Raw genomic sequence first — 13,037 nt, 5'->3', positions numbered from 1 at the left:
AAAAGGCAACTTAGATTAAAATAAACAAGAAACAAAGGGCTTTTACCTCAAAGCCCACAAGTGCCTCAGGAAGTGACGCTGGAGAACCAGGTACCTTACAAACGACACTTGCAGCTCATTTGAGAACCACGAGGGAACCAGGGCCGCCACTTGTAAGACGCTCATCACCTGCCCTCATCTCGGCCCGCTGCTCACACCAATTCACCTAACCCACGTGCCAGGCTCTAAAGCAGGCACCGTCACCGTCTCTGCTTGGAGAGAGAACACAGTCACGCGACCCGCCCTGGCGAAGCTGAGACGGGCAGCTGGGCAGTCTAGGCCTCTCAGCTCAGGTGCCTGAACGCCTGGCTGCTGTGACTGAGGCGGCCCCTTCTCAGGAGAACCCTGCCAGGCTGAAGGCATTAGCTCCTCCCAGCAGGGACGGCAAGAAGCAGGTCCCTCAGGCTCTTGTTAGCAACGTCCATCAAGGACTGAAATTATCCCGCCTCATCTTGTTTCAAAGGAAAGGCTATCTTTCACTGTTTTCCATTCACGCGATATCCTTTTTCGGAATTCCTTTCTAAGAATGCCTTCGCTGACCTAAGTCTGCTGTTGATAAAGGCCGCGTATGTTACTCCACTGAAAAGGCCTTATTTGCACTTCAATTCAACTTACTTTTGTCCAAAAACAAGGCCATCTGCTTCTCCAGACCCTCAGGACCCCCCCTTGTGGATTCATCTTCATATTTTAATGGGATGGGGGTGTTGGGGTCAGCTGCAGGGAGGTCGCTTTCTTTTTTAATGCTGCTATCCACAGATTTCAGACCCTTTAAAAAAAGTGAAGAAACATTTACCATACATGGAACTGGATGTTAACTGCAAACTAAATATAAGGTGCTATCTGGACTACTAAATACAATTAGAGAATTTATACTTTGAAAACGGGCTTTAAAAATTTCATTGACCTGGAAGTGTTGGGGAAAACTAATTTGCAGCTTATGCTTAAAGGGAAAAGCATCACAGTAGAACATCACTCTGAGCAGCGCTGAGACACCACTCAACAGGTGCCACCTGCCTATCGAGCGCAAGCGTCGCTGAGTTACGACGTCTAAACTGAAACTCACCTCCAGAACATAGCTCAGCACAAGCCTACAGCGCTCTTCCGTGTCATGGCAAACTGGAAATGCACAACTGGGCTGCAGAGACAAACATTCAGAATTAGTAATATGCTGCCACGATGACAATTCCCTAGCTCTCACCCCCTGGAAATTTTACTAAAACTTTACAAATCAATAACTTGGAAAGTTTCTGTGTATTCAGCTTTTGACATCTGAGGGTTAATGTACTGTTTTAATGGCAGAGTAAACTGATATAAGCATCAACAAAAATCTTGCTTAAAAAGCTCTTCCAGCATGTGTTGCTTTAAGCCACTTAAAGTTCAAAACAAAAATGCAAGAATGTGGAGTTCCCATCATGGCTCAGTGGTTAACGAATCTGACTAGGAACCATGAGATTGAGGGTTCGATCCCTGGCCTTGCTCAGCGGGTTAAGGATCTGGTGTTGTGGTGAGCTGTGGTGTAGGTCGTATACGCCGCTCAGATCCCATGTTGCCACGGCTCTGGCGTAGGCTGGCGGCTACAGCTCCAACTTGACCCCTAGCCTGGGAACCTCCATATGCCTCAGGAGCAGCCCAAGACATGGAAAAAGCCAAAAAAAAAAAAAAAAAAAGCAAGAATGTGAGTAGTCATGTTTTAAACAAATGTATCCTTAATCCGATAGGTCAGCTCAGCTTAGTGCTACCACTGGGTCATGTGTGTTGACAGCATCATCACTTCAGCAGTAAGTTAGTAAGTATTGCCAATGGTCTCAACGTATAATTTATATATTTGGGTAGGAGCAGAACCAGTTAATAACCTCCATCTTCTGATATTCTGCGTAAGTAAGGCTTCTGCGAAACATTCCATTTGGATGAATCCTGGGAGGCTGGAATTACTGTTCTCATTTTACACAGAAGTAAACACAGATGGAAAGTAATGCATTCAAGCACACAGGGAGTGAGTGCTGAAGCTGGGCTCTGGAGCCGTGCTGTCTGTACTTTACGAAGTACTGAGAGAAGGCAAAGCTAACACTAAAGACATGTTTATGTGAATACGATGACTACATTTCTGCGTGCTTTCCCTATTGATGGAAAGTGCTGTCTCTATAAAAGAAATCTGTAAACACACCACTCTCCGAATACAACTACATGCTGTTACAATGTCGTCTCCCAAATACAGGTAACTTTTACAATCAATAATTCTGTTTATAATCACAAACATGTTTTATGAAAGTGGAAGTGTACTAAAATTCAGACACGCCGTTAATGACTTTTTCCTCTGGTCTTTCAGTCACCCATTATGTGTTCCAGCCCCGGGAGACCCAGCAGAGTCCCCATCTCCAGGGAGCTTACGCTGCAGTGACAGGTGACAGACACACACAAGAATTTTAGGTACAGAACACTCTCCGTGAAGGTGGTTAAGAGCATGTTTTGACTAGAGTGGTCAGGGAAGGTCTCCTGGAGGTGGTGACATTTCAGTCAAGGCTTAGAAAAAGGCAGCCGCAAAAAGATCCGGGGAAACGGAAGTTCTATGCCCAAGTGACAGCAGATGCAAAGGCCCTCAGGCATGATCTTGATGAATGCGAGGGACTGAAAAACAGGCCGTGTGGAGAGGGGAAATCAGAGGGGAAATGAAGGAAGAGAAGGTCGGAAAGACAGGCAGGGCTTTAGAGTGCCAGAGAGGTGTCCTCCAAAAATCTATATAAACTTTCTTGCTGGAAGTTAACTCCAATTTTTTTTTTTTTGTATTTTTAGCTATTTCTTGGGCCGCTCCCGTGGCATGTGGAGGTTCCCAGGCTAGGGGTCTAATCGGAGCTGTAGCCACCGGCCTACGCCAGAGCCACAGCAACGCGGGATCCGAGCCGCGTCTGCAACCTACACCACGGCTCACGGCAACGCCGGATCGTTAACCCACTGAGCAAGGGCAGGGACCAAACCCGCAACCTCATGGTTCCTAGTCGGATTCGTTAACCACTGTTAACCACTGCGCCACGACGGGAACTCCTAACTCCAAATTTAAATGAAGAGATTATCTGTAAATATGACTGGTAAATAATAATTTAGCAAAACAAAACATAATTACACTGTCTGGAAAAAGACTGATGGTACAACACTCAGCACGACGGACACCAACAGCAGAAACCTCAAGAGCACAAGTTGTCGGAGTCTCTGTGGCCTTGACCAGCTCAGAGACACGTCCAATCTAGCTGGCAGGGCCACAGTCACTGACAAGTTCTGTCCTGCAGCACAGGGACAGTGTGCCAGATCTCGCCCCATCCGGATCAACGAGCCATGCCATCTGCTCTGACTCTATGTTCACCAGGCAACCTGTACACTCAGCCTCCCGGCGACACAGCAACTGGGAGGAAGCACCCCAGTAGGACACAGGATGACACACTGGTCACTGGACAGGAAAACCTCCCACATAAAAAGGATGTACTGATGTGTGGTTTATCCTGGGTCTGCGTGTGGGCCCATTACCCTGGGACAATTACAAAACTGAGTTTTAAATTCAAAGAGCTAATGATTACTAGACCCCAGACCATGAAGGAGTTATGGAACGAAAGCCGTCTTTTGAGAGGTTAACAGCATTCAATATTTGTCTTTCCAATGATAAAACTTGTAAGTACCAACTTCAACATGCTCACCCTGATTTGATGAATGGACTTGTACTTCTCCGGAACTGACAATTCTCCAACAGACTTAATTATAGCTACTGCTTTGTTGTCATCTGATGGATCGGAACTGGTGCTGTAGGATCCGTTTTCATCGCTGTCTGGCATCTCCTCCTCCTCTTCGCTGTAACTTTCATCAGAATTCTCGTTTAATGGGGATTCCGAACTTTCTTCTTTTTTCGGTTCAACCAATTGAAAAAGTTCTGAAAGCATGTAATTGGCTGAAGCAATAATCTTATAAAAAGAAAAAATACGTCATTAAAATTGAGCACTCTATCAAGTGGAACAAATTTTAGGAGATCTGCAGAGAGGCTGTTTCCACCACAGACCATTAATAAACACAGAAATGTTCCGGATTCAAAGTACCTATACTCTGAAAGTACTCTAAAATCCTCATGGCTTGATATGGTTATTTCCTGAAATTATGCCATTCCCAGTCCTGTTTTTTTTTCTTGTCTTGCCATTTCTTGGGCCACTCCCGCAGCATATGGAGGTTCCCAGGCTAGGGGTCCAATTGGAGCTGTAGCCACCGGCCTATGCCAGAGCCACACCAATGCGGTATCTGAGCCGCGTCTGCAACCTACACCACAGCTCACGGCAACGCCGGATCATTAACCCACTGAGCAAGGGCAGGGACCGAACCCGCAACCTCATGGTTCCTAGTCGGATTCGTTAACCACTGCGCCATGACGGAAACTCCCCCAGTCCTCTCTCTTTAAAAAAAACTGGCAAGTGTATTTCGCTGGAGACAAGTTTTCATGTGTAAAGTGTCATAACTAAAATATTAGCAAGATATCACTCCCTATCAACAACAAACAAGAATTTCTCTTTACAAACTATGAAGTAATAAGAGTTTATCTTGAATACACAACTAATATTTACAATCTATGGTTTGGGGGGGTGGGCCTCCACTGGCTTAATGAGGGAAAAGTCCAGAAATTAGCACTTACATACTCGCATTTACTCTCCTCTATTATTTAGGTAATTCTCAGTCACAAACATGAAATAGTCTCCACACTATTTCCTATAGCCACCACCACCTCAATCAATAATTAGATATTTAAGCCAGAAACTGTTTTGCCAGTTTTCTTCCAAGAGCAGTTTCTCCTGGTTTGGTCTCTAGGATATCTTTATCTCCAAACTGAATGTGGCCATAATTAAAATTAACTTGGATCTTAAAAAAAAAAAAAAAAAACTGTAGATACTAGATATCTTTTTTGATTTAAACAAGATACAACAACTAGCCTTCCACTGAAACATACAGTTGTCAAGTTCAGACAACTGAGGGTAAGAAGTTGGTGTAAAACCATAGGGTGCAAGACTGACTCTGTCTTATGAGATGCTTTTATATAGAGTGTGAACCTAATTTAAACCAACAAAGTGATAACGAGGTCCATTCACATAAATGGAGCTCTTAAGAGAGACTATAAAATTGTTTTCTACCTTCTTATAGTGGTAAAACAAAGGAAAAACAGCACCACTTTGTTAAAAACTGTGTGAGTTTTAAATTTATAGAACAATGCTATCCAAGAGAAATGCAATGTGATCCACACACAAAGTTTAACGTTTTTCTAGTGGCTACATAAAAAAAAAACAAAACTGGTGATATCAATTTTAATATTTGATTTGATTCAATAAACACAAAATATCATTTCAACTTGTGTATGCACATACAGTCTTCAAAACTCAGTATGTAGGTTACATTTAAAGCACACCTCGATTCAGATTAAGCTCATTTTAAGTGCTCAGTAGCCCCATGTGGTACCAAACTGGACTGGGCAGTTACTGGATTAAGGCAGCTTTAATGTCTAGGCACCAATTCCCTACCGCAACTTTGTCAGAATTTATTCAGAGAGCGTGTGCTACTCTTACCTGAGGGTGCCTGCTCTTGTCCAGCAATTTAACGCAGTTCAGGAGCAGGGTTCTAACAGTCCCGTAGTGTTTCTTATTCTGATTCTTCTTCATCATCATGTTGCAAGCAACCCTAAAAACAAGGTTCCCATCAACGTGACTCCCCATTCATCACTCTCTGCAAGACTAGGCATGCTCTTCTTTCCTCCCAGCAGAATAACGGCTCTAAGAAACCACTAAGTATTGTACTTTACACCAACCCCTCCAGCTTATTCTGGAATAGTACACAGCTATGTACACAGACACACATAATAAATATACACTTTAAAAAAAAAACTATGAAAATTAAAAAGGTATTTAAAACCTTGGCATGGATAGTATGGCTGTACACGTAACAGCTGTAAATAAGACTACTTCTTAATCTTAACTTCTCAAAGTACTCACTTATATAGAAGAATAGCCACTGGCATTGTGAATGGATTTTGGTATTTGTCTTCCGTTTCTTCACAAAGAGTCGTGAGATCATAGAGTTTCACTATATCACTGCCACTTGCTGTGAAAAAAAACAAAAAAAAACAAGTAAATCTCATTTTACAGTTGCCTCTCAATTATTATTCATTCAAGAATTAGCTTACCTTTAAATAGCCAATAGGTATGTCCTTCCTTGGTACAATTAGATTTCAAAAAAGATAAAATATTCTGTGCAATGTCTTTTATGACTTTAGTAGAAAAATTAGAGTTTTCCAAATTGGGAATCTCTTCTGTCTTTATCATTTCATACTTCTGTGAAACACAGACACAAGATAGTTTAAGAGAAAACCTACGCAAGCAACACTTCTCTTATTAAAAAGGAATCATATATATAAATCCCTCAACTAAAGACCTATTTAGCACGAGAGTTTAAAGCAATGGTTCTCGGGGGGTTCTCCTGCCCAGCTCTTCAAAGGAATCTGACCCACTCCTGGCAGCCGCGAGGCTGGCTCACCACCGGTATAATTCTCCAGGGAGAATCACCACCAGATCTTGACCCTCAGACTTAGGCAGGATCCCGTTTCTGTCCTAACCAGGGAACGAAGCACACGGTCCACTTTCTTCTGTTCTTCCCTAGTGGTTTTCAGCTGGGGTGGTGGTAAATAAAGGTAGACTTCACATCGTAAGCTTTCTCCAAATATCGGTTTCTGGCTTTTTCTCTCCCCAGGCACGAGAATCGCCCGGGACTTTTGTCCAGTGTGCACTCCTCTCCCCTTGGCCTGCGGGGTTATGCCTCCTTTACAGAAATGGGTGCACAGCGGGTGGAGGCAGCGATAAGAGCAAAGCCTGCAAGGATATCACCACCACCCTTTTTAAAGCGTCTCCGATTTTTTCTCTAGCTTGTTTCCTGCTCACGCTTCTCTACATGCCCCTTACCGTCCTTTCGGACGTACTCTAGACCAGACGGGACAGGTCAACTGGAAAAGAGGTGATCTCGCCCTTCTCTCATCCAAACCTCGTGTGCTACACTTCCACCACTTCCTCTGCCTCCTAGTTTTCTCCTCGCATGTTCTTATTTCCCATTGGATTATATCTTTCTGAGCAGTGACCAAACCTTATTGCCCACCCCCCATATGTGCTGAGGACAAAGTCCCTCATAAATAGAACATGCTCAATAACAATGGGCTATATAAGCTCTCTTTGTAATTATTGCTGGGGCCTTTCTTTAAAAAACTCCGCATAGACTGGGTAGGTATTGGCATACTGAATAAACACCTCCACTGTTCAGACGCTTTCAGGGAATTACTATGGATGCCTGGCATTAAAATTAGAGTTCCATGGCTACAAATATAGATTTCAGCACATCTATGACCTGCCCACAGATCACCTATTAGACTCCTAGAACATCCAGAATTCTGGTATCACCAAATCAAATGAGGAACCACTCGAACTTCAGCTTATCCATAGCTACCTTCCTTGCCAAAATACACCTTAGTATTTAAGGCCTTAAAAACAATGGTGAGGTGTTTCCTGCTCCAATCTTCATTTGAGAGAGATTTAAAAAGTCGCACTGTATCCACCTTACCTGTACAATTCCATTTACATGAAAACACATGACAAGCTCTGGGACGTTGCATATTAAGTTGTCCAGCCAATAGTCAATTCCAGTTAGCACATTAATTGGTTTGTTGTTATCCCTAAAAACATACATTTCTAGTGTTATTGAATTAAATGCTCCACGGTAATATCTGAGACTTATTTCCCCCATTTAAACGTTTTACTCTCTTCTCCGCAGTTGGAGAAGGCCATTTTCAGTTCTTTCCTGATGAAAAACGAAAACATGCAGCTCAGCAGTGTGGTGTATTTAACACGGTTCCATAAGCTTTGCCTGGATTTCTAACTGGTGTCCAGAGAATTTCCAGTGCGAACAGGAGGAACAATGACTGCAGATGGCCGGGAGCCTACTGCACACTCCTCCTACAACATAAACGACTGACCGCCAAGCATCGTAATGCCCACGCCAGGATTCACATGGGCTAACACGAACAAATACAGCTGGAGCGTTAAAAAAAATGCTCACAATTAGCTAACAGGAAGCTGGTAACCAGCTCCGTAACTAATTACACAAACTGCATTATACAAGTTGTATGTGCAGACTTAAGACCAGGTGAGTCCAACAGATCTCTGACTCCGCTCACTGAGGACTAGAATGAAAAGCCAGGCAGCGGGCTTTCAGCCTTTGCTGAAACACTCCTTCCTTCCTGTGGATGTTTCAACTGGTGGGGAAAGGAAGGAGGTGAAGAAAAAACGAGAAAAAGGAAACGATGCCCAGAACACCCAGGTAAAAGCAGAACACTGCTTCTAAAGGAATGCAATCTGATTACCTGAGACGCAGGCTGACTGCTGGGTATCTGCCTCCTCCGAAGATCGGCATGTTGGAGCCCACTAACATGTGAATGTCTTCAAAGGTCCACAAGATGTTCCGAACAAAATCATTCTTAAGGCCCTTTGATTTAAAATAAAACGGAAAGATTACAGGATAAACAGGACCGCTGTAATTTCCCCCCGTGATCCACAGAAAGAAAAAGACGAAGGAGACGGAGTAAGTTAAAGCCGGAGAGCTAGCTAGAAGATCACAGAGATGTTTAGAGAGAGAGTTTCAGGATAAGGGGATTGTTGTGCCTGTGAATTCCAATTCAGACTGGTTTTTAAATGACAAAGTGAACTGGGGATGGGGTGTCTCGACTTGGACACCGCGGGAAGCATACCTGACTGTTCTCCCCGTCATTGAATAAAGTGGTCAGGTTTTGTTCTTTGGGTGCTGAGGCCACATGCCCCACTATGTATGAGGGTTCAAGAGGCTCACTTCCCTGTGAAAAGTGCAAGGATAAGGAGTGACGCTGCTGCCGTCATTTCTTAACAATGGCCTAAGTTAAAAGAGTCATCGCCTAGGCATTCGAATCATACACCTCAAATCTGCCCTTGTAAATCGGGGCTAATTCGCGTCAACGCTCAGCCCTGAGTGGCATATTTCAGCTCTTAATTATCACAGCTACTAAATAAGCTAAGCACATTTAGAGCTCACTCAAGAGATTAAAGATGATTTTAAGCTTTCCAAGTTTTTTTCCCCTTTACTGGGTAAGTTTAAACAGCACTGCTCTTTCAACCTACCCCATCTCTACTGATTCCTAAGACCCCTTAGGCATAATTTTGAGACAAAGGTCATCAGAACAGCCTCCTGTTTCACATTTCCCAGAGTGTGTTTCACAGAAGTCTAGTGCCTGGGATATTCAGTGAAAAATTTCCAGAGTCAGGTTTGAAAAAGGATTTTCAAACTGTTTGCTAAGGATTTGCTTTTGGAGAGTAAAAATGTTTATCACATAAAAGCCTCTAAGAGGGAAAACCTACTTCACCTCTGTAAAATCCAATGTTCTCAAATGTATCCAATCTCGTAATACTTTTTATTTTCATTATATTACATTTCAATATGTTTGGAAAACACATAGAAAGGGGAGCCTCTGACAGAGCATAAAAGTGCAGTCTGCCACTCAATCTTCCAACCATTAGGGCAGCTGCCGTTAAAAAGCATTACTTTAGGGAGTTCCCGTCGTGGCGCAGTGGTTAACGAATCCGTCTAGGAACCATGAGGTTGTAGGTTCGGTCCCTGCCCTTGCTCAGTGGGTTAACGATCCGGTGTTGCCGTGAGCTGTGGTGTAGGTTGCAGACACGGCTCGGATCCCACATTGCTGTGGCTCAGGTGTAGGCCGGTGGCTACAGCTCCGATTAGACCCCTAGCCTGGGAACCTCCATATGCTGCGGGGGCAGCCCAAAGAAATAGCAAAAAGACCAAAAAAAAAAAAAAAAAGCATTACTTTAGGAGTTCCCGTCGTGGTGCAGTGGTTAACGAATCTGACTAGGAACCATGGGGTTGCGGGTTCGGTCCCTGCCCTTGCTCAGTGGGTTAACGATCCGGCGTTGCCGTGAGCTGTGGTGTAGGTTGCAGACACGGCTCGGATCCCGTGTTGCTGTGGCTCTGGTGTAGGCCGGCGGCTACAGCTCTGATTTGACCCCTAGCCTGGGAACCTCCATGTGCCGCGAGAGTGGCCCAAGAAATGGCAAAAAAAAAAAAAAAAAAAAAAAGCATTACTTTAAACCAAGATGAGCATGCAAATGCGTATACACGTGAGCATGTGTGTGAGCTGCTTATTCCTATTTGTGTGCCAACAGGCTTAGCACCTGCCTGAAAAGTGAGTCTTTATGACTGCAGGCATGGAGGGGAAACTGCAGCGCTTTTGCTGGGTCTTGTCTTCTCAGAGAGTCCTTAAAGGATTTCAAACATTTATTACACTGTTTGTTTATAGAGTCAAGTCATCAACCTATGGTCCAACTCTCAAAATTGTAATTACCAAGCAGTTGCTTTAGTGGGAGTTTGGGTTGAGGTTACGATGTTTTCGGTGAGGGTCTGGCTCCAGGACCATACCACAGACACCTATTTAAACTCTATTATTGCTTAACACAAGCCTCAAACGCGCCACTTTAGGGAGCAAGAATTCGTGAGGTGCTAGCTTACAGGCAAAAATAAATCTCTAAATGTTGGAATTTAAAGATTTATACATGTTACAAAAACATTCTGTAAAAGATTGTTTTTAGGCAGGGTAGCTCTGCTTAGGAATGCGCCATTGCCAAGACAACCTGACTGCTTCGAGGGCCTTATAAGTGTGGGAAATACATGGACACAGTGGAATACTGCTGGGAGAACAGGCCTCTGAAGTCAGAGCAGGGTTTAACCCTGGCTTGAACTTCACTGGCTGTGGGACCACAGACAAACATCTACTTTTTATGAGCTTTGTTGACTTACTTGTAAAATGATCCCATCAAAACAATACATACGCAGCTTCACGGAGGAAAAAGATTTACACACCAACAAGGCATAAAGCACATGGCACAGGAGGCATTAAATAGATGCCAGTTCACTTCCTCCACGTCAACGTCTACAGCTTCTCAAAAAACTCCGAGGTTTTTCAGAATGACCCTTAAAGTAAGGACTGAATGATAAGGCTGATAAAGGGGATGGATGGCAGAAGACCAGTATTTCTATTATGTGGTCTTTTTACAATGTCTGTGTTTTGAAGTCAAGGAAAAGGAAATCATTTTCCAAAACTCCTTTAGTGAAATAAAATTACATACAGGAAAGTGCATAAAACAAATAATGAAGAACACAGTATGATGGCTAATTAGAAAAAAAATTACCTACATAACCACAACCCAAGTCACGACCTGGGACCCTGCTGGCAGCCGGCACCGGGTCCCTTCTCGCTGACGAGCACCCCACCTCCTACAGTTACCCCCACGCAGACCTGCACGCTAACTGCTCCCTTCCTCTTCCTTTCCGTTTTCCCAACTTTGGGGAAAATTCAAGCTCGCTACATAGTTGAATGAGGCATCTCTAACCAAAAATCTACTAAAGCGAAAATCCAATGAAATGTATTCACCACCTATAACCCTGTAATTTATGAGGACAGAAAATGTGGACAAATAATAGTCAGTGTGTAAGAACACAGAACAAGAGAAAAAAAACACAATTTACTAAGTTAAAGATCTTATTTTTACTTTCCTTGAGTTTATCAATATACTTTCCTGAAAATAAACATGCACAACTTATATCTATGGAGTTATTTTATTCTTTGATAGACCCGATAAGGACAGAAACAAACATTAAGAAACCAAGAATATAAGAAACAAAACAGGTAACACAGTCTACGCTCTCTTCCTTTCTGAAAACTTTATAACGTTACTGTAGGTTAAATCTTAGCAACTTGACCTAGAAAATCTTCAGAGCTATTTTAGGCCTAACAATCTGACTAAAAGTTAAGTAGAAGGTCAATATTTAAATTACAACAAGTCTGTGAGTCTCCATATCTGGCAGATCTGGCAGGCATTTTTGTATTTCAACAGTTTAAATATACTGTATTTCCTATGACTTTAAGGAGATAATTAGTATTGATAAACATACTGATAAGCTTTTTTTTTTTTGGCCGCATCTGTGGCATATGGAAGTTCCCAGGCCAGGGACAGAATCAGAGCCACAGCTGAGGCAACACCAGATCCTTAACCCACTGATCCAGGCTGAGAATCAAACCCAAGCTGCCACACAGACAATGCTAGATCCTAACCTGCTACAGCAAAGCAAGAACTCTTCATAAGCTATTTTAAACATGGTAAAAATCTATAAATGTCTTGAATTATTTAATTTACAAAATCTGCTTTCCGAGTTCCTATCGTGGCTCAGAGGAAATGAATGTGACTAGCATCCATGAGGATGCAGGTTTGATCCCTGGCCTTGCTCAGTCGGTTAAGGATCCAGCGTTGCTGTGAGCTGTGGTGTAGGTCACAGAGGCTGCTCAGATTTGGCACTGGTATGGCTGTGGCGTAGGCCAGTGGATGTAGCTCAGATCCAACCCCTAGCCTGCGAACCTCCATGTGCCACAGGAGCGGCCCAAGAAATGGCAAAAAGACCAAAAAAAAAAAAAGACAAAGTAAATAAACAAAATAAAATCTGCTTTAGCCATTCGTAATACCCCTTGTAAATCCCATATTGAAAAGGGAAAAAAAACCTATTTTTTGTAATTGTGAGGGCATAAACTAATATTTTTGCTCCCACTCATCTATTTTTATTAATAAGACAACTGGTTTCGTCTTCTTTAACGCGCTTGCTGAATTAGCACCTAAGTACTAACTAACCTGACTGGAAGCACTGGGATCTTCAGAGACTGAAGATGGCATTTCAAAGGGGGCCGGCCACGAAGCCCCATCCGAATCGTTTGTCTGGTCAGAACTGGACGACTCCTGCTGTTCGGCAGCGGATGGCACAGGCTGAGCAGCTCCGTCTCCATTGATACTGGCCAAATAGAAATAAAAAACATCACGCTGTTATTACAGTTAACGTTCCATGACGGTCCACCCGTT

The 13,037-nt window shown here is 43.2% G+C and overlaps 1 protein-coding gene across 3 annotated transcripts in view; it reads right to left on the bottom strand.

Annotated features, from left to right (window-relative positions):
* The window catches only part of EDRF1 (erythroid differentiation regulatory factor 1), a 43,121-nt gene that overhangs the window by 22,617 nt on the left and 7,467 nt on the right, over positions 1–13,037 (bottom strand). For 2 of the 3 annotated variants that reach the window (XM_047759862.1, XM_047759863.1), the window contains exons 6-15: positions 12,813–12,969; positions 8,840–8,941; positions 8,456–8,577; positions 7,657–7,768; positions 6,236–6,383; positions 6,045–6,153; positions 5,622–5,733; positions 3,723–3,983; positions 1,103–1,174; positions 655–805 (exon numbers count right to left, since the gene is read on the bottom strand). In XM_047759862.1, the coding sequence (XP_047615818.1) occupies positions 655–805; positions 1,103–1,174; positions 3,723–3,983; positions 5,622–5,733; positions 6,045–6,153; positions 6,236–6,383; positions 7,657–7,768; positions 8,456–8,577; positions 8,840–8,941; positions 12,813–12,969 (1,346 nt within the window). The remainder of the gene's footprint in view (positions 1–654; positions 806–1,102; positions 1,175–3,722; positions 3,984–5,621; positions 5,734–6,044; positions 6,154–6,235; positions 6,384–7,656; positions 7,769–8,455; positions 8,578–8,839; positions 8,942–12,812; positions 12,970–13,037) is intronic. The other variant, XM_047759864.1, reaches the window with a different exon arrangement.

The sequence above is a fragment of the Phacochoerus africanus genome, chromosome 15 (assembly GCF_016906955.1).
Source record: "Phacochoerus africanus isolate WHEZ1 chromosome 15, ROS_Pafr_v1, whole genome shotgun sequence".
In the NCBI taxonomy this organism is placed as follows: Eukaryota; Metazoa; Chordata; class Mammalia; order Artiodactyla; family Suidae; genus Phacochoerus; species Phacochoerus africanus.
The sequence above is the reverse complement of the archived record's forward strand: the minus strand, read 5'-3'. Positions and strand labels throughout refer to the sequence as shown.